This window comes from Vipera ursinii, assembly GCF_947247035.1.
Source record: "Vipera ursinii genome assembly, chromosome: 13".
Taxonomy (NCBI): domain Eukaryota; kingdom Metazoa; phylum Chordata; class Lepidosauria; order Squamata; family Viperidae; genus Vipera; species Vipera ursinii.
The window spans coordinates 14,720,040-14,747,458 of NC_139526.1; the positions used below are offsets into that span (position 1 = coordinate 14,720,040).

At 46.3% G+C, this 27,419-nt stretch overlaps 1 protein-coding gene across 1 annotated transcript in view; it reads right to left on the minus strand.

Moving 5' to 3' along the window:
• DNAH3 (dynein axonemal heavy chain 3) overlaps window positions 1-27,419 on the minus strand; it is a 79,081-nt gene that overhangs the window by 28,742 nt on the left and 22,920 nt on the right. The window contains exons 20-44 of the mRNA XM_083372441.1: window positions 26,476-26,592; window positions 25,101-25,280; window positions 23,299-23,435; window positions 22,912-23,113; window positions 21,674-21,766; window positions 20,721-20,831; window positions 19,482-19,596; window positions 18,516-18,714; window positions 17,703-17,811; window positions 16,258-16,371; window positions 15,120-15,296; window positions 14,469-14,560; window positions 12,982-13,201; window positions 11,793-11,927; window positions 11,079-11,190; window positions 9,850-10,091; window positions 9,363-9,463; window positions 9,066-9,171; window positions 7,649-7,778; window positions 5,870-6,109; window positions 4,762-4,865; window positions 3,636-3,930; window positions 2,837-3,016; window positions 830-953; window positions 572-728 (exon numbers count right to left, since the gene is read on the minus strand). Coding sequence (XP_083228567.1) covers window positions 572-728; window positions 830-953; window positions 2,837-3,016; window positions 3,636-3,930; window positions 4,762-4,865; window positions 5,870-6,109; window positions 7,649-7,778; window positions 9,066-9,171; window positions 9,363-9,463; window positions 9,850-10,091; window positions 11,079-11,190; window positions 11,793-11,927; window positions 12,982-13,201; window positions 14,469-14,560; window positions 15,120-15,296; window positions 16,258-16,371; window positions 17,703-17,811; window positions 18,516-18,714; window positions 19,482-19,596; window positions 20,721-20,831; window positions 21,674-21,766; window positions 22,912-23,113; window positions 23,299-23,435; window positions 25,101-25,280; window positions 26,476-26,592 — 3,792 coding nt within the window. The remainder of the gene's footprint in view (window positions 1-571; window positions 729-829; window positions 954-2,836; window positions 3,017-3,635; window positions 3,931-4,761; window positions 4,866-5,869; window positions 6,110-7,648; window positions 7,779-9,065; window positions 9,172-9,362; window positions 9,464-9,849; window positions 10,092-11,078; window positions 11,191-11,792; window positions 11,928-12,981; window positions 13,202-14,468; window positions 14,561-15,119; window positions 15,297-16,257; window positions 16,372-17,702; window positions 17,812-18,515; window positions 18,715-19,481; window positions 19,597-20,720; window positions 20,832-21,673; window positions 21,767-22,911; window positions 23,114-23,298; window positions 23,436-25,100; window positions 25,281-26,475; window positions 26,593-27,419) is intronic.

A 27,419-nucleotide genomic window follows, 5' to 3' on the forward strand; every position in this document is an offset into this window, starting at 1 on the left:
GGAGGAGAAAAAAAGGAGAAGGAAAAAGAGAAGGAGGAGGAGGAGGAAAAAAAGGAGAAGGAGAAAGAAAAAGAGAAGGAGAAGGAGGAGAAGGAAGAGGAGAAGGAGAAAAAAGAGAAGGAAAAAGAGGAAGAGGAGGAGGAAAAAAAGGAGAAGGAGAAGGAAAAAGAGGAGGAGGAGGAGGGAGAGGGAGAGAAGGAGGAGGAGGAGAAGGAAAAGGAGAAGGAGAAGGAGGGAGAAAAAAAGAAGGAGAAGGAGAAGAAGGAGAAGGAGAGAAAAAAGGAGAAGGAAAAAGAGAAGGAGGAGAAAAAAAGGAGAAGGAAAAAGAGAAGGAGGAGGAGGAGGAAAAAAAGGAGAAGGAGAAAGAAAAAGAGAAGGAGAAGGAGGAGAAGGAAGAGGAGAAGGAGAAAAAAGAGAAGGAAAAAGAGGAAGAGGAGGAGGAAAAAAAGGAGAAGGAGAAGGAAAAAGAGAAGGAGGAGGAGGGAGAGGGAGAGAAGGAGAAGGAGGAGAAGGAAAAGGAGGAGAAAAAAAGAGAAGGAGAAGGAAAAAGAGGAGGAGAGGAAGAACACACCTGTAAATGGGTATGCGGGCACAGGAGCACCCCCCGAATCACACGGGAGAAATCACGCAGATTAAAGACGTAGTGAGATTTCGAAGGGGTGGGGAGGAAGTTCTCCATGGCCAGCTTGTAGATGTTCATGGTGGCGTGAACCAGCATTTTGCCAAGCCTTTCAACAACAACAAAAAGACCCAAAAAGAGAGGTGAGTGCGAGTCGGAATGCCATAACGCCGCGGGCCCAGCAACGTAGGTTGGAAAGGTGAGGCTCACCTTAAGAAGCTGGCCTCAAAGCCTTTGCCGAAATGCCAGTCCACGATGGAGGTGAAAATCTTGGTTAAAACTTCGTCATCGAAAGAGCTGATAGAGATGATGTTCAGATGGCGCAGGAAGCGCCCTGGAAACATTAAGGGGAGGAGAGGGGTCATAGGAATGGAGGCTCTGCACCTCCTTCTAGGGCAGGGCTCCTCAACCGTGGCCACTTGAAGACTTGTGGACTTCAACTCCCAGAATTCCTCAGCCAGCATGAGGGAACTATGGCCTCATCGTGACTTGTGGACTTCAACTCCCAGAATTCCTCAGCCAGGATGGGGGTACTATGGCCCCTTCACGACTTGTGGACTTCCAACTCCCAGAATTCCTCAGCCAAGCGTGGGGGAACTATGGCCCCTTCACGACTTGTGGACTTCCAACTCCCAGAATTCCTCAGCCAGGATGGGGGAACTATGGCTCCTTCACGACTTGTGGACTTCCAACTCCCAGAATTCCTCAGCCAAGCGTGGGGGAACTATGGCCCCTTCACGAGTTGTGGACTTCCAACTCCCAGAATTCCTCAGCCAGCATGGGGGAACTATGGCCCCTTCACGACTTCTGGACTTCAATTCCTCCAAGCTGGCTGAGGAATTCTGGGAGTTGAAGTCCACAAGTCTTCAAGTTGCCAAGCTTGAGGTCCCGCTGTTCTATTTAGGGGACCTTAGGCAGATGTTGGAGTCTACTGGCAAACTCGTCTTAAACTACAGGTTGTCCCTCCACAAGACCCAGGGGATTTATGCATTAGGGGGAAACATACCAACGAGGCTTGAGCACTCTTGTAGCCCATGGCCCTCGGTCCCAAAGCAGTACCCCCAACTCTTGCGAAGGTAGTAACAAGACGTCTAGGTGTTGTCTAACCAAGTACGTGTCTAAACAAGTGTGTTTCTAGAGAAGGACTAGGGAGGACAGGGCAGAAGTCTTCCAATATTCGAGGAACTGTCACAGAGAAGAGGAGGGGGTGTGTGGGGGGGTTTCAACCTATTCCCTAAAGCCCCTGAAGGCAAGATAAGGAGCAACTCATCAAGGAGAGAAGCGAGCTAGGAATAAGCAGGAATTTTCTGTCCGCGAGAACAATTAATCCAGCGGAACGGCTTGCCTCCAGAGGTTGTGGGTTCCTCCAACACTGGAGGCTTTCAAGAAGAGATTGGACAACCCATTTGTCCGAAATGGTATAGGGTCTCCTGCTCAAGCAGGGGGGGTTGGACTAGAAGATCTCTAAGGTCCCTTCCAAACCCTATCTTCTAAGTCGAGATTCCGTAGGGAGGTCTGCAGAGTAGGGCCAAAATCTAGATGGTATTCCTCTTTCCCTTACAGGGTTGTTAGTTGTGGAAAAATAGAAGGCTACGCTCAATAGTAGTGGCTACGTTCACTGCCTTGCGTTGTTTATAAAAAAAAAAATAAAGGTGGGGTTTTAAAAACAAATCAAATTTTTTTTTAAAAAAAAAGAGCCCCTGTCTCCTTTCTTGGGATTGTCATTTTGGCTGGAAACCCTGCGGTCAGCCGCTAGCTAAAATTTGCTCTTATTAGAACCTAGAATGAGAAGGTTGGAAGGGACCTTGGAAGGTCTGCTAGTCCAACCCTATTAGACCAGACATGTCAAACACAAGGCCCGGGGCCCAGATCCGGCCCGCAAAGTGATTTCATGTGGCCCGTGAAGCCATCCTGGAAACAGTGAGGGAACGGCCCCCGCCCAGAGACCCTCCTCCTGCCAGAGACCCCCAGATCTGTCCCACTCCTGCCCAGGCCCCCATAGGCACCCTTGATGCCAACGATGTAGAGTTGGCCATGCCCACCCAGTAGGCCATACGCACTCTAGCCACGCCCATCCAGTAGGCCACGCCCACCCTGGCCATACCCACCCAGCCCCCTAAGGGCAACTGCAATGCTGATGCGGCCCTCAATGAAATTGAGTTTGACACCCCTGTATTAGACCAACCAGAACTTCTTGAGTCGAAGAGCACGCCCTACCTGTAATATCGTTTCTTCCACCACCGGGAGGACCCATGGCTGAAAGGAAGAGGACGTCCACTATATCCAGCCTCGTGGTATCTTTCTTATCGTACCAGTGGCCGTGATTGATCCACTGCCGAAGGAGCTCAATCGGCGGCTGAGCCCCGTATATTTCCTTGGCTGGCATGTTTAAATCATCTAGGAAAAAGACGGTTACGCTTGAGACAGCCCGGGAAAACCCGAGATCAGGGGTCTTCAAACTTGGCCCTTTTATGACTTGTGGACTTCAACTCCCAGAATTCCTGAGCCAGCATGGCTCAGCTTGGAAACCTCTCCCTTTCCCCTCAGCGTGGCTGGCTCAGGAATTCTGGGAGTTGAAGTCCACAAGTCATAAAGCGGCCTAGGCCTAGGCCAGGGGTAGGAAACCTTGACTCTTTTATGACTCATGGACTTCAACTCCCAGAATTCCTGAGCCAGCATGGGGGAACTATGGCCCCCTCATGACTCGTGGACTTCAACTCCCAGAATTCCTCAGCCAGCATGGCTCAGCTTGGAAGCCTCTCCCTTTCCCCTCAGCGTGGCTGGCTCAGGAATTCTGGGAGTTGAAGTCCACGAGTCATCAAAGAGCCAAGGTTGCCTACCCCCGGCTTAGCACAGTGGCTGGATTCAGCCGCTGACTTCTCCAAGCCGTGGTTTAGAGTTTATACAAACCAGACTTTGCCAACCACAGTTGAAACCAAACGCAGGAAGAAGGTGTGCATCCAGAAAGTCCCCAATCTCAAAGAAACCATAAACAAGGTCAAGCTTTTCCTCTCACCTACAAAGACGATAGCTTTTTTCCCTAAGGTGGGACCAAAGAGTCCTTTCCGTCTTCTGTCCAGCTTCGACATGATAATATCCTGGGTCTGGTTGGCAGACGTCCTGGCAGAGAAGTTGACGACGTTTGGTACATATTTGGCCTTTGGAAGTTGGATCAGGAAGCTGTTGGTGATGGCCGATTTCCCTGTCCCGGTGGGTCCCACAAACAGCAGAGGGATCTCATGCTCCACGTAGGTTTTGAGGAAAAAGGACTGGCGGGCAGTTTCCGTGGTAGGGATAATCAGCTCGGATACCTGTTATGAGGAGAGAGTTGGGTGAGGACTCAGATGCTCAGGAGAAAGTTCTCCCACGTTTGTCAACTTAATTCCCAAGCAAAGGTGTGAAGGATTACAACAGGGGTCTTCAAACTTGGCAACTTTAAGACTTGTGGACTTCAACTCCCAGAATTCCTCAGCCAGGAATATATTGGCGGGTCGAAGCCAGAGCGAGCGCCTGTTACTCGTCCCAGCTTCTGCCAACCTAGCAGTTCGAAAGCACGTAAAAATGCAAGTAGAAAAATAGGGACCACTCCGGTGGGAAGGTAACAGCGTTCCGTGCGCCTTTGGTGTCTAGTCATGCCGGCCACATGACCACGGAGACGTCCTCGGACAAGCGCTGGCTCTTCGGCTTTGAAACAGAGATGAGCACCGGCCCCTAGAGTCGGAAACGACTAGCACGCGTGTGCGGGGGAACCTTTACCTTTTTATATACTCCCCGCTTTTGCATTTAATTGGATGCAGACTCCATCAGAAAAAAGGAAAGGGATCCCAGTCACTCTTATCTTCCCCCCCCCACCTGCAATAATCATCCAGCACTTCACTGGTTTATACCGACGTTAAGATCCTTGCAAGAGTGAAAACATATTCCTTTTCATTTGCTCTCCCCAACTCACTTCCCTCTTAAGGTTGCGAACTTTTCAGATGGCGAACCCGAGAGCACGAACTGATTATTTCCCCAGATTTATACAAGTCACGCTTGGGAAGCTTTCTGGACGAGGAGCGAAATGCCGGTTCGTCAACTTAAATCAACAGCAAATCATCAGCATTTCCTGATCCCGCTGACAAAGAAGCAGAGCCCTTTTTTACCTTTGCGCCAGCAGGAATGGCTTGCTCCTCCTTTGTGATGTAATCAATCCAGGTGTTCCACTGTCCGCTGGCTTGCTTATGGAAGTAAAAGTCATACACAGATCCTGAGGGTGAAGAAGGGAATAGAAGGTATTTAAGAAGCCGGACGCGGGACGCGGGACGCGGTGGCTCAGTGGGTTAGGACGCTGAGCTTGTCGATCAGAAGGTCGGCAGTTTGGCGGGTCGAATCCCGAGTGCCGCATAACAGAGCGAGCACCTGTTACTCGTCCCAGCTTCTGCCAACCTAGCAGTTCGAAAGCACGTAAAAATGCAAGTAGAAAAATAGGGACCACTACGGTGGGAAGGTAACAGCGTTCCATGCGCCTTTGGCGTCTAGTCATGCCGGCCACATGACCACGGAGACGTCCTCGGACAAGCGCCGGCTCTTCGGCTTTGAAACGGAGATGAGCACCGGCCCCTAGAGTCGGAAACGACTAGCACGCGTGTGCGGGGGGGAAACTTTACCTTTACCTTTTAAGAAGCCGGAAGGGTCTGACTGGGTCCACGTCTAAGGTTGTGGGGAAAAGGGGGGGAAGGGAATGAGGAGGAGGAGGAGAAGGGCGAAGCAAAGCTGGAGCCACAAGTTGATTTAAAAACTTGAAATCAAGTTTTTTAAACCCATGAATTAACTACTAGAACCCCCGCGGATCACGCCTGTAATTTTCCACAAGGGGTTAAGAGGGAGTCAAGCTGTTCTCCGAAGCACCTGAAGGCAGGAGAAGAAGCAACGGGGGGAAACTAACCAAGGAGAGAAGCAACCTTGGAACTAAGGAGAAATTTCCTGACCGTGAGAACAATTAACCAGTGGAACAGCTTTGCCTCCAGAGGTGGTGAATGCTCCAACACTGGAGGGTTGTAAGAAGAGACTGGACAGCCGTTTGTCTGGAATGGTAGAGGGTCTCCTGCTTGAGCAGGGGGTTGGACTAGATGACCTCCAAGGTCCCGCCCCACCCTGTTACTCTGAACTGGAATGTTGATTCCTTCCCAGCCTGAGGAGCTGAGGTCTTTTCCAACTAAATCCCTTTTTTAAAAAATAAAAAAAACAACGATGGGTTTTCTAGAGACTCACCTCTTTCTGGAAAGAGATTGGTTTTGGTCAGCTTGACGCTTTTGGGGCGAGGGTGCTCATCCTCCATACCCATCAGAAGGTTTCGGTAAAAATGGTCAAATTTCTTCCGCCCTTCGGCATTCACCGTGCTGCCGATGGTCCAGACCAGAGAGAAGAGGAAAAGGCCTTGCAGCCACAAGGTGATCTGCTGGCTGGACATGGCCTCTCCTGATTCCTCCTCGTTGGACTCTCTGATTTCATCTGCGCAAAAGAAGACAAGGTGAACCCCCACCCACCCCAAAAAAGGGCAAAGTGGGAGACGAGAGGAGGGGAAGCCGCACGCTTCCAGCATAGATAAGATTCCCCATTTCTGCCCAGGGCAATCCTGGGAGTTGAAGTCAACCTCTCTTCAAAGTTACCAGGTGTTGAGAAAGACTGCCGTGGCGTGTTAGGGCCCCAAAGGCCAAGGCGGCATCCTTTGGTGGCCCTTCTTGCTTTCAAAGCTGTCCTGCGATTAGCCAGTTGGGCCTAGCGGCTAGCAACTAGACAACGGTGAGTTCTAGTCCCGCCTTAGCCGTGAAAGCCAGCTGGGGGATTTGGGGCCAGTCACCAGGAATAGGGTGAGTTCTGGTCCTGCCTTAGGCAGGAAAGACGGCTGGGTAACCTTGGGCTAGTCACCAGGCAATGGAAATTCTAGTCCCGCCTTAGCCATGAAAGCAGCGGATGGAAACTCATCAAGGAGAGAAGCAACCTGGAACTAAGGAGAAACTTCCTGACAGTGAGAACAATTAAACAGTGCAACAACCTGCCTCCAGAAGCGGTGAATTTTCCAACACTGGAGGTTTTGAAGAAGAGACTGGACTAGATGACCTCCAAGGTCCCTCCCAACTTGATTATGATGATGATGATGATGCCAGCAGGCTGATTTGGGGACAATCACCAGGAGTTGGTGAGTTCTGGTCCTGCCTTAGCCATGAAAGCCAGCTGGCTGATTATCTATCTATCTATCTATCTATCTATCTATCTATCTATCTATCTATCTATCTATCTATCTATCTATCTATCCATCCATCCATCCATCCATCCATCCATCCATCCATCCATCTATCTATCTATCTATCTATCTATCTATCTATCTATCTATCTATCTATCTATCTATCTATCTATCTATCTCTCCCTCTCTTCCTCCCCCTCTGTCTCTCCCCCCAACCCACCTCACAGGGTTGTTCTGAGGAATAGGCGGAGGAAGGCATGTTGGATTTGTTTGCTGCCTTGAGCTATTCGTAAAAATAATAATGGCAGTATATAAATAAGTAAGTAGGTTAAGTTAAGTAAATAAAGGTAAAGGTAAAGGTTCCCCCGCACATGCGTGCTAGTCGTTTCCGACTCTAGGGGCTGGTGCTCATCTCCGTTTCAAAGCCGAAGAGCCAGCGCTTGTCAGAGGACGTCTCCGTGGTCATGTGGCCGGCACAACTAGACGCCAAAGGTGCACGGAACGCTGTTACCTTCCCACCGTAGTGGTCCCTATTTTTCTACTTGCATTTTTACGTGCTTTCGAACTGCTAGGTTGGCAGAAGCTGGGACGAGTAACAGGCGCTCACTCTGTTACGCGGCAGTCGGGATTCAATCCGCCAAACTGCCAACCATCTGATCGACAAGCTCAGCGTCCTAACCCACTGAGCCACCGCGTCCCTTAAGTAAATAAAACAATGAAGTAAATAAACAAACAAGCCATTAAAAGAAATAAATATACGATCCTCCAGTTTCGCGGTGCCGCTGAGCCCAAAGGGACGCCTTACCGAGCAAGGAATCAAACAAACTGATCATAGTGTGGGTCAAATGGATGGGAGAGGTCTGAACCAGGACTTTGCAATGGTGGCGAATAAATTCCAGCGACGGCTGAACAAGCCACATAAAAAGATCGTCAACCTGGAGAAAGCAAAGTGGCGGAGAGATTGACCGCAGGGCAGGACCAGTCACGTTTATTCTGAACAGGTAACCGCAGCCTCCAACAGCTGACAAAAAGGACGCGAAGACTCTTGCGCAGCAGGCTAGGGGGACCTGATGTGTAAGGTGGGAGGAACACAAGAAACCTGTCTAGGTTTAAGGGCACTTTCCCGCTGTTTATAAAGGTGGCAAAGTTTCCAAGGGCTTTGGAGCTACACCTGTGAGATCCCTCACCTAACCAAACCCCAGCCTTGGGACCCTTCCAGCCTTTTTAGATCGTTTGATCACAAGGTCCCGCTGGCACAACGATGGTACGGTGCTGTTGAAAACTTTACAAACCATGAAAGCTTTTTAAAAGGTTCTAAATCAGAGCTCCCTATCCTGTCCGGCTTGGCGGCCCAGAAGGAAAGAGAGGAGCGCGGAAATGGGGGGGCGCGCACTCAGCCTGCACACCTGTGCAAGCGGGCCAAGCATGCCTGCAGCAGTGCCCTGACGCCTGCGCCCCCGTGCAAATGGGCCCCGGGGACCTGCGTGCGTGCACAAACAGGCCACTGGCGCCCGTGTGATGCTGTCGGCAGTAGTACCCCCACGCCTGGGCAAAAACGAGGGCACTAGCGCCCACACGGCAGTGCTACTGCGAGTCGGAGGCCTCTCCAGCTATTACTGTGGCCCGGTGACCAAGAGGCCACGGCCCAGTACTGGGCCACAGACCGTAAGTTGGAGACCCCTGTTCTAGATTAGAAAGAGAAGCATGCCGCAGTTACTTCTCAAACTAGTTACCGGTATTGAAGATTTGCAAGCCATTGGCATGGTTGAAGTAATAAGCAATCACAATTAGTGCAGGTTCGAGTCCCACCAGGCTCAAGGTTTGACTCAGCCTTCCATCCTTCCGAGGTAGGTAAAATGAGGACCCAGATTGTTGGGGGCAATTAAGCTGACTTTGTAATAATGCCGCTTGGGGTGTGTGTGAAAGCCCTAATAAGCAGGCATATACATAGAATGAAGGCTACTGCTAAGCTTGTAAGCCGCCCTGAGTCTTCGGAGAAGGGCGGGATATAAATGGAATTAAAATTTAAAAAAAAAACTTCCATGGTTCCCAAGCGATCTTGGGAACTCCAACAAGCGACTCGCAAGAATCCTTTCAGCAACAAATAAATAACAAAGAAACCCAACAGAATGCACCTGAAAGAGTCCTCAAGTTTAAATTCCCCCCTTCCCCGTCTATATTAGAATATCGAGAATAGGGGAATAAAATCGAAGCCGGCCCACCAATTCCACGTGCACGTCTTGCAGATTGGAAGGCAGCTTGTTCAGATAAGAATCTTTCAGAGGCTTCCAGCCCAGCTGATGAGGCTCCATGTAAATCATGCCACACCTGGAAGACGTTAAAAGAGAACTGAGTTGCGCAGAGTTGCCAGGGAAGAGGAGAAAAAAAGACACCAGGCCTTCCAGAAAAGATTGGCAGCCATTTGTCCAGGATCTCCTGCCATAGAGAGGGGGGGGGGTTGGGGCTAGAAGACCCAGCTCCCTTCCAACTCTATGATTCGGACCGCTGGCCAGCTTTACCTGCTGACTGTTGCTGGAGAAGCTTGTTCGAGATCTTCGGGCTCAAAGATGAGGCTCATCTCTGCACTCATCTGAATGATCTCCCCGCTCATCAAACACAACTTCCAAGAGAAACAGAAAAACAGCTTCAGTCCGGCGTGCAAGAGAACCGCAGAACTTGGGTGTCACTTGGTGTGTGTTGCCAGTGTCTCTCTCTGTGTGTGAGTGTGTGTGCGCGCGCGCATGTGTGTATCCCTAACCTCAATTTCTTAAGTCCATTTAATAAAGCGGTTCATCACTTCGAGATGTTTTAGTGGGAAAAACAGCGCCAAAGTTACCCTAATATATCTATTGGGGGGGAAAAAAAACCCAGCTAAGTGCTTTTGACCTTAAATCAAATTAGCGTATTGGCTTCTAAAAAGGACTTTTCAGTTATTCAACTGAATTAGATAATGCAACCTAGAAGCTTATGTCAGAGCTGAGAGGGGGGGAGGAGACTGTCAATTACCTTCTTGTTATCATCTAAGACGGTATTCATGTTTTCGATCCAAACAGCATCAACCGGCCCATCAAAAACAATCCACTTTCGATCCTCGTTGGTGGAGGAAGCCTGTTCCCTAAAAGTGTTGGCCAGAACGCCGTCTGTCCATTCGTGGCTAACGGGATCAAAACAGCCATACAGTTGCCCCATGGTGATTGCTTTCGGGTTGATAATTTTGTATTCAACAGCAACTTCTTCCATTGATGGTTCTAAAGACAGACAGACAGAGGAGGGAGGGAGGGGGAGAGAGAGGGGGGAGAGAGGAGAGGAGAGGAGAGAGGAGAGGAGAGGAAAGGGGAGAGGAGAGAGGAGAGAAGAGAAGAGAGGGAAGGGGGGAGGAGAGAGGAGAGGAGAGAGGTGAGAGGAGAGGAGAGGAGGGGAGGGGAGAGGGGAGAGGAGAGGAGAGGGGAGGGGAGAGGTGAGAGGAGAGGAGAGGAGAAAGGTGAGAGGAGAGAGGAGAGGGGAGGGGAGGGGAAAGGAGAGGGGAGAGGAGAGAGGAGAGAAGAGGAGAGGGGAGGGGAGGGGAGAGGAGAGGGGAGAGGAGAGAGGTGAGAGGAGAGGAGAGGAGAGGGGAGAGGAGAGGATAGAGGGGAGAGGAGAGAGGAGAGGAGAGGAGAGGAGAGGAGAGAGGGGAGAGGAGAGGAGAGAGAAGAGGACAGGGGAGGGGGAGAGGAGAGAGGGGAGAGGAGAGGAGAGGAGAGAGAAGAGGAGAGGAGAGGGGAGAGGAGAGGAGAGGAGAGGAGGAGAGCAGAGGAGAGGAAAGAGAAGCATATTTTAAAACAGGGCTTCTCAACTTTGGCAACTTTAAGATAAGTGAACTTCAACTCCCAGAATTCCCCAGCCATCCATGGGAATTGAAGTCCACATGGCTTCAAATTGCCGAGGTTGAGAACACCGACCTAGCTAAAGGGAAGGGATTTCTTGCAACTGTTTAATTGGTGCAGAACAATAACAGATTATTTTAACCCACTGGATTTCCGCCCCCCTTTTTTAAGAAAAGAAAAGATTTGAGGTTGTTTGTAATAAAGAGGACAAATCTGATCTGAAGATACGGTCTGACATTGGGATGGAAGGGGTGGTTAGGATGTTCCTGTTATTTGGTGATTTTTTTTTCCCCTTTCGTAGCCGTTTCCCCAAAGGGAGTCTTATTTTCTGCAATCAACGCAAAAGCGAGTGTCGTTCGTTAGATCTCTTACCGTGGCTCAAATCCCCGAGGGCGGCCGCGAGCACTTTATAGGCAAACGTTTTGCCCCCCATTGGTTCGCCCACAATCATGAAGCCGTGACGGACCATCATCATCTCATAAATCTGTAAGGCGCAATAAATAAGCGTCAACACTGCTAACGCCAGATGTTTTTGTATTGACAACAGATGGAGATGCAGCCATTTTCTCCTCTTTGCTTTTTGAGTTAAGATGACGCTGGGGAGCGGGAAGGAATGTGCGTGAGAGTCTAGCTAGACATAACAATACTGAACCTAGTGTGAGAACCCAGGTTATTGAAATAAGAGATGATAAAAGAATTGGCGGGCTGTTGGTTAAGTCGAGGGTTACCTGGGCAGGTCTTTTAGAGCATTGCTTCTCAACCTTGGCAGCTTTAAGATGTGTGGACTTCAACACCCAGAATTCCCCAGTCAGCCACGCTGGTTGGGGAATTCTGGGAGTTGAAGTCCACTCATGCTAAGGTGCAGAAACACCGGATCAGACGCTCTGTTAAATTCATGGCGTGGATGCTGATCTCCACCCCACTGCATTGGCCAGGAATTTAAATATACTGCTCAAAAAAAATAAAGGGAACACAAGATAAGACATCCTACTATTAAATACAGTACATTGTGTTGTTTAAGTGTTCCCTTTATTTTTTTGAGCAGTATATTTTAAAAAGGAGAGAAAGAAAAAAAATGAAAGAAACCTGAATAATCTTCCCGATAAACCAGGGAACTGGTTGAAGATTCATTTTCTCAATATTGTGATTCAGTGCCTGGATGAAGAGTACGTAATCAGGTTGCGGAAGGACAATTCCAGGAAATAAATCAGATATGATTCCCTGTGGAAGAGAAGAAGAAGGAAGAAAAAAAAAGAGGTCTGCGAAAAAACTGAACTTCCAGGAAGAGTTATACGTAGAGTTATATTTTCAAGGTTTCGTACCAAATTTGGCAACAGGTCAGGAGCCAGGCGACATAAGACAGTTAAGAATGAATAAATAAACAAACAAACAAACAAACAAACAAACAAATAAATAAATAAATGCATCTCCCTGTTCTGCATCGCCAGGTAGACTCAGAAAAGTTACAAGTAGTAGTCACGGCAGAGAACTAGAACGCCGAGGCTGTGACGAAGACGTTTTTCCACTACCAACTTCCTCAAAAGTTTTGTCATTTCAATATATTGAAATATATATTAAGAGCCAGTTTGGTCTAGGTGGTGAAGGCACCAGCCTTGAAACCCAGAGACTCTGAGTTCTAGTCCTGCCTTAGGCAGGAAAGCCAGCTGGGTGACTTTGGGCCAATCACCAGGAGACTCTGAATTCTAGTTCCATTTTAGACAGGAAAGCCGAGTAGGTGAGTTTGGGCCAGTCGCCAGGAGATGGCGAGTTTCAGTCCCGCTTAGCATGAAAGCTGGCTGGGTGACTTTGGGTCAATCACTAGGGGACTGCGAGTTCTAGTCCCACCTAGCCAGGAAAGTCAGCCCACCTTACAGGGTGATTGTTGTGGGGAAAATAGGAAGGAAGGTGTGCTGGATACATTCACTGCCTTGAGTTATTTATAAAAATAATGAAGGGATACAAATAAACCAATATAGCTCCATGGATTTACACCCTGGATCTCCTTCACCCTACTTTTCAAGTGAGTGACTCCTTTGAATGTTTCTGTCCTATTTCTTTCATTTACAAAAAAACAAACAAAAAACAATTTTCTGTGTTTTAAGAATTGGATGGTTCTCTCTCCTTGAGCATCAACTTTCCAGCTAGGGACAAATGTTAAAAAAAGGAAAAAAGAGAGAGAGAAATACTTGGCTTTCGAATTATTTCCTAATCAGTTCGTATTCCCCGCTTTGTATTAAAGAAACGTGTGTTGGCGCCATCCGAATGGCGAACTCACCTGAAACAAAGGGACATCTTGGGCCAAAAACTTAGCTAAGTTAACATCCAAGAGAGCTCTAAGTAACAGGACGCTTTCATTTTCCGTGGGGTATTTCAGTTTCAAATTCCCGGCGGCTGTTAGGACGGATTTGACTGCTCGCATCCCATAATCGTAATGGTGTTGCGAGGACAGCTGTTCAGAGCAAAGGCGGTAAGTGGCCACAATTTTCTGAGCGAGGCTGCAAAAGGTAAGAGTTTGTTCTTATTCCCGACACCAAAATGTCAAGCAGAGAAAGAAGAGATAAATGCAGTATCTACATGTAGGAGAAAGAGCGGCGGAAGCTGGGGGGGGGTGGAATTAAAAGAGGGATCAGCCTAGAATCCGTACATAGTCACAAGTAAACCAATTCCATCTTCCCTTGAATTCCTTTGATCTTTATCTAACTCCAAACAGGTACTAACGGTTGGTTGAAAAGATTCTGTGCCTAGGTTTTTAGAAATAAGTCAGTTTATCTGAGTTATTACGTGCCTGACGTTACATATATCACTGCATTTAGGCAAATGGCTGTCCAGTCTCTTCTTAAAAACTTCCAGTGTTGGAGCATTCACCACCTCTGGAGGCAGGTTGTTCCACTGGTTAATTGTTCTCACTGTCAGGAAATTTCTCCTTGGTTCTAGGTTGCTTCTCTCCTTGACTAGTTTCCATCCGTTGCTTCTTGTCCTGCCTTCAGGGGCTTTGGAGAATAGCTTGGCTCCCTCTTCTTTGGGGCAGCCCCTGAGATATTGGAACACTGCTATCATGTCCCCCCCTCATACTTCTCTTCATTAAACTAGACGTACCCAATTCCAGCAACCGTTCCTTATACGTTTTAGCCTCCAGCCCCCTAATCATCTTTGTTGCTCTTCTCTGTACCCTTTCTAGAGTCTCAACATCTTTTTTACATCGTGGTGACCAAAACTGGATGCAGTATTCCAGGTGTGGCCTTACTTCCTTACTTCTAAAACTGAACACAACAGAAAGGGTAACGCACAACAAAAACAAATATGCAAGTATGAAATAGTGGCTTAGAAACATTACAGTGAAAATATTAGAAAAAAAAACCAGCAAAGGCTTAAAATGGATATAACGTTCCCGAATCATTTATAAATGGGAGAACAAGGTTAATGACTAATTTTTCTTCTTGTTAGTGGGACGACGTTGGCAATTCCAGTCCTAACAACGGGAATTTATTATCGCATTAGCCTGCGGCTGCAATTAAAAACCAGAAATTAATCACTGTGTTTGTTATTAACATTTCGTTCACCAAAAATGATAGCGTTATTGACTCTGCAGCTAGAAAGAAGAAACTTGAAAGCAAGTCTGAAGACACAAAATAATAATTAAGCATGTTGACAAGATTTTAAAATTTTAGATCCCCAGATGGGATTTTTATGTATAAAAAGAGGGGGGAAGGGGGAAGGGTATGAAAACGTGTCTTTAAAAATAAATAAAATAAATTTACCTACCTTCTGGAATCAAGAAATCCCATCGAATAAAGTGAAATTTCACCAATCAAAGCATAGTCTGGGACCATCATGGCTACTGTTCGAAATAAAGCCTTTAAAAATAAATAAATAACAGCATATCCTGAAGAGAATATAAAGGGAGAACATTTCCAATTTTTCCTTATGAATCCCACGATAGATTCCTTCAGCATTTTGTCCTAGTACACATTCACTAATAGACCGGACAATCATTTGACTGGATGGTGAGCAGGGGGTCAGACTAGAAGACCTCCAAGGTCCCTGCCAGCCCTAGGTTTCTATGACTATGATTCTAGCTGTAGATACGTCGGCTGGGAGGTTGGAGGATTTCTACGATGAGTCCCTGCTTCATTCAGCTATCCAAAAGATCTGGAGGAATAAGATGCTATAAGGAAAACTGCTAGGGCACCTTGTTTTTCATGCTGGCTAGGAAATTCTGGGAGGAGAATTTCAGAAATTCTACATATCTTAAAAATTGCTAAGAGCACCAGACTGGGGAGAGCTAGGTCTATATTTCATAAGAACTATCCAAGGTCCTGAAATATAACTAACTCTTCCTTCCTCGTTGGATGTCTGTATTCTGTTTCCTCCAATCATGGTTTCTTAACTTCACCGGGAAAGAACGTGGTTCACCTTGAGGTTATCAGGAAGTTCAGCTCGGCCAGCATACCCAGGATTCATTGTGATGAATACTGCACACGTTGGATTAAGAGAAATTTCCGTGCCTTCAAAGAGAAACGTCCGGAGCTTACGAATGATAGCCTGTTGAATACTAAGGATCTGTTGGGCAACCACGGAGAGCACTTCAACCTAGGAAAGACAGGATAGAAAAGCATTCGTTTCAAACCAGGATATAAAAATCCACATATAAGAAGAGTGTGATCTAGATCAGGGGGTCTCCAGCTTTGGCAACTTCCAAGACTTGTGGGACGCGGTGGCTCAGTGGGTTAGGAGAAGAGCATACCATAGTTCCTAAGCACAGTATGGAAGAAAGGAAAATTTATTTTATTATTCTGTTATTCACCATATTAGCCATGGTTCAGTGCATTAGGCACATTGTGCCAGCTTGCACACAACGTGCTAAATCTTAATGTGATAATCTTTTAGTCTGATCTCCCTTCCTTGCTGGGTGAAGGCAGCAGCCAGAGACATCTGGAAGACACCAGAAGAAAACTAATGAAGGTCACGCTAAGCAAGATCGACTCATAGTCCCAATCAGTAGACAGTCAGTAGACAACAACACTCAATACTCCAGGGAACAAATGGAAGTTTAATTGTCATTATGGTGGCTCAGTGGGTTAGGACACTGAGCTTGTCGATCAGAAGATTGGCAGTTTGGCGGGTCGAATCCCAAGTGCCGCGTAACAGAGCGAGCGCCTGTTACTCGTCCCAGCTTCTACCAACCTAGCAGTTCGAAAGCATGTAAAAATGCAAGTAGAAAAATAGGGACCACTCCGGTGGGAAGGTAACAGCGTTCCTTGCGCCTTTGGCGTCTAGTCATGCGGGCCACATGACCACGGAGACGTCCTCGGACAAGCGCCGGCTCTTCGGCTTTGAAACGGAGATGAGCACCGGCCCCTAAAGTCGGAAACGACTAGCACGCATGTGCGGGGAAACCTTTACCTTACCCTTACCTAAGACTTGTGGACAAGCATGGCTGGCTGAGGAATTCTGGGAGTTGAAGCCCACAAGTTCTAAAGTAGCCAAGATTGGAGACCTCTGCGTTGGAGGAACTGGACAACAGCAGCTATTTATGCTAGGCATGAATTACCTCGATTCTGTTGAACTCATCAAAGCAGGCCCAAGCTCCAGCCTGCGCCAGTCCTTTGAAGAATTTGCCCATCGCTTTGTAATCAAGACCGTCGGAGCAATTGAAGACCACACACTAAAACACAGAACAACACATTTCACTGTAAGTTTCCACTTTTCCCAGCAGGTACATCAAGGCAACACTTTTCAAGTCTCAGCAACTTTTTACAGGTGCAAAAATTCTCCATAAGCCCACGTCCAGAGGGAGATTTATCAAAATACCTAAAGCAAGGCCCCTCCTGATTCATAGGGAGATAAAGAGGAAGCGCGTTCATTCGTTCATTGCCGAGTTCTGTTACTAGAACAGTTCTCGTAAAAGCAGCTTTAGATCTACACCGTGTCTGTTTCCTGGTCTGAGCTACCTTGTCGGCCTTACATTGTCTTTCTCCTCCCTTCAGCAGGTGCAGAGGGCATTTTACAGAATGCCCTTGAGAGGGCAAGATTGCAATCGGTTGCAGCTAAAAGTCTGCACACCCCACAAATGTTGTTGTTGTTGTTAGCTGCAAAGTCGTGTCCGACCCAACGTGACCCTATGGACAACATTCCTCCAGGCCTTCCTGTGCTCTACCATCTTCTGGAGCCCTTTTAAGCTCATGTCTAACTGCTTCAGTGACTCCATCCAGCCACCTCATTCTCTGTCGTCCCCTTCTTCTATTGCCCTCAATCTTTCCCAGCGTTAGGCTCTTCTCCAGTGAGTCCTTCCTTCTCATTAGGTGGCCAAAGTATCTTGAGTTTCAACTTCAGGATCTGGCCTTCTAAAGAGCAGTCAGAGTTGATCTCCTCTAGGACTGACTGGTTTGATCGCCTTGCAGTCCAAGGGACTCGCAGGAGTCTTCTCCAGCACCAGAGTTCAAAGGCCTCAATTCTTTGGCGCTCGGCCTTTCTTATGGTCCAACTTTCACTGCCATACATTGCAGCTGGGAAGACCATAGCCTTGACTATACGCACTTTTGTTGACAGGGTGATGTCTCTGCTTTTTAGTGTGCTGTCTAGATTTGCCACGGCTTTCCTCCCCAGGAGCAAGCCTCTTTTAATTTCTTGGCTGCAGTCCCCGTCTGCAGTGATCTTGGAGCCCAGGAAAATAAAATCTGTCACTACCTCCATTTCTTCCCCATCTATTTGCCAGGAATTGAGAGGGCCGGATGCCACAAATGTTAGGCGTACATAAACCCGTCCATCCAATGGCTATTGACACATGGAGGAAGAGGAGGAAGATGAAAAGAAGGAGGAGAAGGAGAAGGAGCAAGAGAAGAAGGAGGAGGAGAAGAGGAGGAGGAGGAAGAGGAAAAGAGGAAAAAGAAGAGAAAGAAAAGTGAAGGAGGAGGAGAGGGGGAGAGAGAGATGAGAGAAGGAGGAGGAGGAGAAGAGAGAACGAGGGAAAGGAGAGAGACCTGATTCCTTTGGTACCTGCTTAGCCAAAGCTTTGGCAAGATCCTTCGTCGTCTCTGTTTTCCCGGTGCCAGCCGGTCCTTCAGGAGCTCCTCCTAGATTTAATTTCAAAGCTCCCATTAAAGTCCTAAGACACAGAAACGAGATCAGAAAAGAGAAATCAATAAATACATAACTGTACAGAGACCCACCCACATTCTCTCTCCGCGTACGTTGACATGTTATCCCAATCATTCTGCATGATTTGTGGGGCTATAGTACGGGTGAATCAGGCTGCTGTGCTGTCTTCAACCTAACCTTAGTGTAATGTGTGAATCCAGTAATAATAATAATAATAATAATAATAATAATAATAATAATAATAATAATAATAATAATAATAAGAAGAAGAAGAAGAAGAAGAAGAAGAAGAAGAAGAAGAAGTCCCCTATATGTTTTAGCCTCCAGTCCCCCAATCATCTTTGTTGCCCAATCATATTGGGGGCGGCGCAAGGGATATCATCGCTCAAATTATGACCGCTATTTAGATCATGAGGCAACAAATGTAATCAACACCGTTAAGGGAAATAAAGGGCCTCTTCGCCTATTATTCCATGCGACTTTTTAATGATCAAAAAATAATTCTATTGGGTAGGGGACTAAAATAGTACCTTTTTTCAATCCAAGAAACAAATTCTGCAAGAAATCTAAATTTCATTGCTTGAATTCAAAAATAGAATTTTGCTTCCTACTGTGAATCTGACTCCTCCATCAAATCAATGCTTTTGCTACCCTTGATCTGTAACTGTTTGATTCAAGATAAAGAGAAAAAAAACTGGGCAGGGATTCTACCTGTAGCATCGGTCAGTGAGTGGAGTTATCACCAAACGCAGCGAGTTGCCCAGGTATTCATATCCGTACTTGGCTTCGGTTGTGATCATTCGAACCATCACATCTCTGTTTTCCCAATAGTATCGCAGCTGAGAAATCCACTGGAAATCGTTCAGATCTGAAACTCGGTCTTCAGACAATTTTGCCACCACATCGCGTGCTGCAGAAACAAAATTCTACTTGGCATTTCAAGAAGAGATTGGACAACCATTTGCCTGAAATGGTGTAGGGTTTCCTGCCTTAGCACGAGGTTGGACTAGATGACATCCAAGGTCCCTTCCACCTATCCTATCCTATCCTATCCTATCCTATCCTATCCTATTCTATTCCATTCCTCTGTTCTGTTCTATTCTGTTCTGTTGTTCTGTTCTATTCTATTCTATTCCATTCCATTCTATCCTATTCCATATATTCTATTCTGTTCTGTTCTGTTCTATTCCATTCCATTCCATTCCATTCCATTCCATTCCATTCCATTCCATTCCATTCCATTGTTCTGTTCTGTTCTATTCTATTCTATTCTATTCTATTCTATTCTATTCTATTCTATTCTATTCTATTCCATTCCATTCCATTCCATTCCATTCCATTGTTCTGTTCTGTTCTATTCTATTCTATTCTATTCTATTCTATTCTATTCTATTCTATTCTATTCTATTCTATTCTATTCTATTCTGTATTTCTATTCTATTCTATTCTATTCTATTCTATTCTATTCTATTCTATTCTATTCTATTCTATTCTATTCTATTCTATTCTATTCTATTCTATTCTATTCTATTCTTATTCTATTCTATTCTATTCTATTCTATTCCATTCCATTCCATTCCATTCTTCCCATCCCTAATGTTCCTTACTCTCCCTTCCACTCTTTTTAAGAGAAGAAATATTTCAGCATCCTTGTTCCTCGTGCCCATGGCCACTTACCATGCACATCAATGACGGTGAGGGCACCCAGGGTCAGCCGGGCTCCGCTGGACAGTTTCCCTCTCACCAGCTCCACGATCTCCCCAATCTGCCTGTTGCTTTTCTCCAAAAATGCCTGGAACAGAGACGCCACCATGAGGCTGTGCCTTCTTCCTCAAGGTAGCATCGCCCTGCCCATCAATCAGGGATGGGGGGGAAAAAAGGCTCCCAGACATTTCCAAAAGAGATCAAAAAGGTTGGGGTATTATATTTTTTCCTATTTTGAAGAGGAGTTACATTTTTAAAAAAATAATAAATCATGTTACGGATGGGTCATTGACTTACAACCATTTGTTTGGTGACCGTTCAAAGTTACAACAGGTCCTGGACAAAACGATTTTTGCACTTAGGAAGCTGGCAGCATCCCCACAGCAATGAGATCAAAATCCACGTGTCTGGCATCTATTTACAACAGTTGCAGCCTCCTGGGTGGGGGGTGGTTGCCGTTTGCAACCGTCGACCCAAGCAAAGTCAACGGGGCAAAGCCTGATTTGTTTAACAACTGCATGATTCACTTAACAATCTTGGCAAAGGAAAAAAAAAGGTCTTAAAATTGGGGTGGGGGTGTCACTTAACAACCATCTTGCTTAGCCAAAGAAATGTTGGTCCTGATTGTGTTCGTAAGTTGAGGACTACCTGTATAGAGCAGAACTCGGTATTTTTTTTATGGTTTTACCATTAAAAGTAGAGTAAGTGGGGTTTTTTTGGAGGGGAGTCATAACTCTGAACAGTCACTAAGCAACAGATGATAAGTCAAGGACAGGGGTGGGGAACCTTAGTTCTTTTGTGACTCGTGGACTTCAACTCCCAGAATTCCTGAGCCAGCCCTGCTGAGGGGAAAGAGAGAGGTTTCCAAGCTGAGCCATGCTGGCTCAGGAATTCTGGGAGTGGAAGTCCACGAGCCATGAAGGGGCCATAGTTCCCCCATGCTGGCTCAGGAATTCTGGGAGTTGAAGTCCACCAGTCACAAAAGAGCCAAGGTTTCCTCCCTATGGTCAAGGACTACTGGTAGAATCCCAAATCTGAACATTTCCTATCTAGATAGGAAGGACATTAATATTGTGCAGTCCGGTACAATCTCTACATACCAGCCATCACCAAGCAACAGCTGAGGAATTCTGGGAATTGTAGTCCCAACCTATCTAGAAGACTGGGGAAAGTTGCTATAGCTGGAAATTTAAGGGGTATGAGTGAAATTACAGGTAAAGAGTTTTCTGTTATGGCTTCTGATACTTCTTTGGTCCAGAAGATTGAAGATACACAAATAACAACTTGTCCCGGCCACTGCAGCACCCAAGCTTTGCGAGGAACCTAAAAATAAATACACAAGAAATAATATTTGCACTTTCTCCAGCTACGGAGCATCAACATCTGTTTTGATAAGGGGCAGAGAGACACTAGCAAAAACAGCTGGTTAAGCCCTCAAGCAGGATTTCTTGTTCTCTATTTTCAACCATTTAAAAAAAAAAAACTAAACAGGAGCCCTGCAATTCTGTAACACTGTCCCACCGCTTGTGCCTCATCACAAAATCTCAAAATCTTCTCCCCAAATGGGGCATTTCAAAGTGAAAAAGTCCAGCTTCCTTGCTCAAGTTCTTAATTTAATTTTTAATTTAATTTAAATTCCATTTATATCCCGCCCTTCTCCGAAGACTCAGGGTGGCTTACAAGCTTAGCAGTAGCCTTCATTCTATGTATAGGCCTGCTTATTAGGGCTTTCACACACACACCCCAAGCGGCATTATTACAAAGTCAGCTTAATTGCCCCCAACAATCTGGGTCCTCATTTGACCTACCTGGGAAGGATGGAAGGCTGAGTCAACCTTGAGCCTGGTGGGACTCGAACCTGCACTAATTGCAGGCAGCTGGTGTTACTTAAGGAGGCATTAGCCCACTGCTCCACCAAGGCTCTTACAGGGCTCTAAAGCACATTCCAAAGTTTTCAAATCTGATACATAACTAAACAAATCTGCAAACGAGAACCCGTGGACAGCGGTTTCAGAAAATATAATGGTGCTTAGAAGACACAGCTCTTAATAATAGACCCGACGCGTAAAAGCACACCTGCATCTTGGCCCCTTTTGTCTGATTTGTGTTGCTAAAGGCTGTGGGTGCCATTAACTCCTCAACGCATCTGTCGATTAGCCGCTCACCTCATCGTACCCTTTGATGCCATTTTCCATGACTTGCCTAATGCTGGCCAACATCATTTCTTCCACCTGCAACAGCCATTTCTCAACCATGCCCTTGGGGAATAAAATAAAAAGGAGGGGGGGGAATGCAAACAGTGACAAATTACAATGATAAGGCTGAAAAGGGAATGGGCATAGGAAGGAAGGTTGAAATAACAGCCTCTTAAACCCAGCCAGCAGTCTAATACCAGGGTCCGAGCCACAGACTTCTACCGGTCCACGGCCCATTGGGAATTGGGCCACTGACGCAGCGGGTGAGCGTGCAAAGCCTCGTTCGCGTAGGCATGGGGTTTAGGTTGCGTGCGCAAAAACCATTCCCCCTGCCGCCGAAACCTCCGAAGCTGCCACCAGCGCCACCGGCGGTCCGCGGAATCAAAAAGATTGGGGACTTCTTGGTCTAAAACATCCGTCCTGCCCAGCTAAACAGGGTTTGCAAATGTACAAAAGCAATTCAACATATTTTGAGTGTCTTGTACTTGGGTGAAGGCTGGTCTAAATTTCAGCATCTAAAATAGAACATTTCCCAAATCTGGGAGGGAAGGGAAGGGAAGGGAAGGGAAGGGAAGGGAAGGGAAGGGAAGGGAAGGAAGGAAGGAAGGAAGGAAGGAAGGAAGGAAGGAAGGAAGGAAGGAAGGAAGGAAGGAAGGAAGGAGAGAGGGAGGGAGGGAGGGAGGAAGGAAGGAAGGAAGAAGGGAGGGAGGGAGGGAGGGAGGAAGGAAGGAAGGAAGGAAGGAAGGAAGGAAGGAAGGAAGGATTCTGACTGAATAAGAAGGAAAGAAGGAAGGAAGGAAGGAAGAAGGAAGGAAGGAAGGAAGGATTCTGACTGAATAAGAAGGAAAGAAGGAAGGAAGGAAGAAGGAAGGAAGGAAGGAAGGAAGGAAGGAAGGAAGGAAGAAGGGAGGGAGGGAGGGAGGGAGGAAGGAAGGAAGGAAGGAAGGAAGGAAGGAAGGAAGGAAGGAAGGAAGGATTCTGACTGAATAAGAAGGAAAGAAGGAAGGAAGGAAGGAAGGATTGATTCTGGCTAAATAGGAAGGAAGGAAGGAAGGAAGGAAGGAAGGAAGGAAGGAAGGAAGGAAGGAAGGAAGGAAGGAAAGATTGATTCTGACTGAATGAGAAGGGAAGAAGGAAGGAAGGAAGGAAGGAAGGAAGGAAGGAAGGAAGGAAGGAAGGAAGGAAGGAAGGAAGGAAGGATGGATTACCCTGGCATGGACTGGAAAGATTTTCTTAATAAAAGGAACAACTTCCTTCTCTGAACTGATCATTCCTGTGATTTCCAAGGCTTCGGTGAACTCCAGTTTTGCAATCCCCTCAAAGCACTTCTTCAGGTGTGGCTGAACGCGGAGAGGATCTTTGGTTTCAGATAAAATCTCCAGCAGCTCATCGTTGGAAAGGAAGAAGAACCTGTTCAATAAAGATGCCAGAGAGCCAGGCCCATCACTTTAGTCAGCATTTTCCGACCTTAGCCACTTTAAGACGCCTGGACTTCAACGCCCAGAATTCCCCAGGGAAGGAATGGGGGACCCTGTGCTTAGTCAAACAACGGTTGTAATGAGTCTTCTTTGCCTGCCGAATGGGAAGAGGCCTACCTGGGGAAAAACAATCTCTTCTTTTCTAAGTAATTGTTCAGGCCCTTCTGGATGTCTTCCAAATACTGGTTTGCTTCTTGAAGTCGGTTCAACATCTTGGGCTGTTCTGTGGCGATGAGGACCCGGGTGTCTTTGACCTACGTTTCAGGACAAAGATAAAAGACATCGACGGAGATTCTCCATCGCCCAGGTCATGGTTGTCCCAGAGGCGCTTTTCCAAGAGGCAAATGGACTTCCTTGGTTTTTTCCTTGAAGGTGTTTTGCTTCTCATCCAAGACGTTTCTTGGATGAGAAGCAAAACGTCTTGAAGGAAAAAGAAAGGAAAGTCCAGTTGCCTCTTGGAAAAGCACCTTTGGGTTCTTCGGTTCTTGGATAAGAAGCGAGACGTTTTCAGGGGGAAAATAAACCCAGGAAAGCCCAGTTGACTTTAGCAAGAGCACTTTGGGGACAAGACCTAGTACTTCAGGTGGAACTGGGGACGTCTAGTTTAATGAAGAGAAGGGCGAGGGGTGACATGATAGCAGTGTTCCAATGTCTCAGGGGCTGCCCCAAAGAAGAGGGAGTCAAGCTATTCTCCAAAGCGCTTGAAGGCAGGACAAGAAGCAACGGATGGAAACTAGTCAAGGAGAGAAGCAACCTAGAACTAAGGAGAAACTTCCTGACAGTTAGAACAATTAACCAGTGGAACGACCTGCCTCCGGAAGCGGTGAATGCTCCAACCCTGGAAGTTTTTAAGAAGAGACTGGACAGCTATTTGTCTGAAATGGTATAAGGTTCTCCTGCTTGAGCAGGGGGCTGGACTAGAAGACCTCCAAGGTCCGTTCCCACTCTGTTATTCTGTGCAGTGTTCCAGTATCTCAGGGACTGCCCCAAAGAAGAGGAAGTCAAGCTATTCTCCAAAGCGCCCGAAGGCAGGACAAGAAGCAACGGGTGGAAACTAACCAAGGAGAGAAGCAACCTAGAACTAAGGAGAAACTTCCTGACAGTTAGAACAATTAACCAGTGGAACAACCTGCCTCCAGAAGCAGTGAATGCTCCAACATTGGAAGTTTTAAAGAAGAGACTGGACAGCCATTTGTCTGGAATGGTATAGGGTTTTCTGCCTGAGCAGGGGGTTGGACTAGATGACCTCCAAGGTCCCTTCCAACTTTACTATTATGATTATGATTAGGTGGTGCTTCTTCTCTGAACTACCTTTCAGGCCACACCAATGGTCCAATTGGCCACCTTTAGACCAGAAGCCAAAAAAAGCAAAGCAACCGGTCAACCAAGCTAACCAATGAGTTCAACCAAGTAACCAAGTTCAACAGATTTTTGGAATGCCGCCACAGGGTCCTTAATTAAGCGGGTGGGGAAAAAAATGTCTATCTTTAATTATTTATGCATTGGAAATATTAAGAACTATATTTGTTTAAGGCTGAAGAAGGAGAATACAATTGGGAGGAGGGAAGGGCAAAGAAATATATTATTAATGAATATACTAATTAGGGAATTATCAAAATCATTCATTATTGACTGTTAATTATTATTGGGGGTTTTCTTCCCCCCAAATATGTAAACCAGACAACACGCTGTGCACCAGGCACTGGAGATGATTGAATAGGGCGGTATATAAATCAAAATAATAAATAAATAATAAAAAGCAATATATTTTTTTTTTAAATTAAGCTGGTGTGGCAATGACTCTGGACAAAATTCTGACTTACGGGAATAGGGCGGTATACAAATCCAATAAAATAAATAAATAAATAAATAAATGGGGATTTCAAAAAACAGCAGGCGAAGGGCAAATAAATCCCTACCGCTTGGGCCATGATGTCTTTCCAGTAAGCGTCTACTATTCCAAATTTCCGGCCTTCTTCGGGCATTTGGGCAATAATGTCCTCAGAGCTGAAGATGGGTTCCAGGTACAGCCAGGTTGCCTGACACTTTAACCAGTTGTCCAAAATTTCCTGCATCACGAGAAGTTTTTCTTCCCACCTCTGGGAAAAAAACAACAACAAACAACTGACTTCATTTCAGCACTCAAAGGGCTTATCAAAGAGCCATGGCGGCACAATGGCTAGAATGCAGCACTGCAGGCTGACTCTGACCACTGCCAGCAGTTCGATCCTGACTGGCTCCAGGTTGGCTCAGCCATCCATCCTTCCAAGATCAGTAAAATGGGGACCCAGATTGTTGGGGGCCACATGCTGACTCTGTAAACTGCTCAGAGAGGGCTACAAAGCAGTGTGAAGAGGTATATTGCTATTTTTAACCCCTACCCAAAACCCTAAATTTGACATAAATGACGTTCCGGTTCGATCTATATGATTTGATTAGCCAGATGTACAAAACTGCACCTTCAATCGTTCAAAAACTCTAACTTTTGGATCCTTTAAAGTGAAGCCTCCGATTTCTTGACCTTCCTTTCCCCCCCCCAAGACTAATGAATATAGTCAACATTTTTTTTAAAAAAAATCATCCATTAAACCATAATCCAAACAAAGCATATTATAGTTCAGCACCAGCAGAGGTTTTTTTTAAAAAAAAAAAGGTGAAATGGACAATTTCCCTCTTACCAAATATACGTTACAGGCTAGTCCTTGACTTACAACGTATTCGTGTAGCGACTGCTCGAAATCACAACAGCAACTCACAAAAGTAACTGGTCCTCACACTTATGACCCTCACGGCATCCCCCACAGTCACATGGATCAAATTTTCGGCTCTTGGCCACTGGCATATATTTACAATGGTTGCCTCTGGGCCAGGTGATCACGGTTTGCAACCTTCCCAGCCAACATCCAACAAAGTCCAAAGGGGAAGCTGGCGTCATTTAGTGACTCCACGAATCATTTAAAAGTGCAGTGATTTGCCTAACAATCGTAGCAAAAGAGGTTGTAAAATCGGGCACAATTCACGGAATAGCCATCTTGCTTAACAATGGAGATTTTGGTCCAAATTATGGTTGTAAGTCAAAGGCTACCTGTCCGTTCCAATCATCCCTCCAAGATAAGAGTTCAAATACCTTATTTTCTGTCCTTGATAATCACCACTCTATTGCTTGGTAAGGTGTCAAGAAATGACTTCAAGGAGGCCAAATTGAGGCCAGCTTGAACAAAACAATCTAGCGTCTCTTTCAGCCCTGATGTTGGATTCTGATCTACGCCCCCCGGCCTCTTTTAGGCTACTTGCCCGACATTCTGCTTCGATCGGCTTGATAAACGGAGAGCCGCACATGGTCTGCGTCTTGATGATGTGGTCGTCCAGCAAAAGTTGAATGTCATCAATGGCCGAAAGGATGCTGGTGTCCTGCAAGAAAAAAAAACACGGTTGGTCACAGGGAAATTATTTTGACGCTCGATTTCTAGGATTTAAAACCCCCTTTTATTCACTCCTCCATATAGCTCTTGGATCCATCATCCTGCAGATGCAGACTTCAAGAGCCACGTGGGCTGTGGAATCCTGAAAGTTGACTCCACATGTCCGAAGGATGCTCCTCTTGAGAATGAATGCATTCCATTAAATAATCTACTATGCTTCCTGTCTAACTCTTTGCTTCCTTGTGATCTCAATTCCACAAAGGTAGAGCCTGACACAGCTTCGTATTTTCTCTCCTTGGTTTCCACGTACCATGTGTACTGGAAACTACTCTGGCTGATGATAGGAAGGTTGTCCAAAACCTGTTTCCTTCTCCTCCTCCTCTGCCTTCTTCTTCTTCTTCTTCTTCTTCTTCTTCTTCTTCTTCTTCTTCTTCTTCTTCTTCTTCTTCTTCTTCTTCTTCTTCTTCTTCTTCTTCCTTTTCTCCTCCTCTTCCTCCTCCTCCTCTTCTTCTTCTTCTTCTTCTTCTTCTTCTTCTTCTTCTTCTTCTTCTTCTTCTTCTTCTTCTTCTTCTTCTTCCTTCTTCTTCCTTTTCTCCTCCTCCTCCTCCTCCTCTCTTCTTCTTCTTCCTTTTTCTCCTCCTCCTCCTCCTCCTCCTCCTCTTTCTTCTTCTTCTTCTTCTTCTTCCTTTCTCCTCCTCCTCCTCCTCCTCCTCTTCCTCCTCCTCCTCCTTCTTCTTCTTCTTCTTCTTCTTCTTCTTCTTCTTCTTCTGCTTCTTCCTTTTCTCCTCCTCTTCCTCCTCCTCCTCCTCTTCTTCT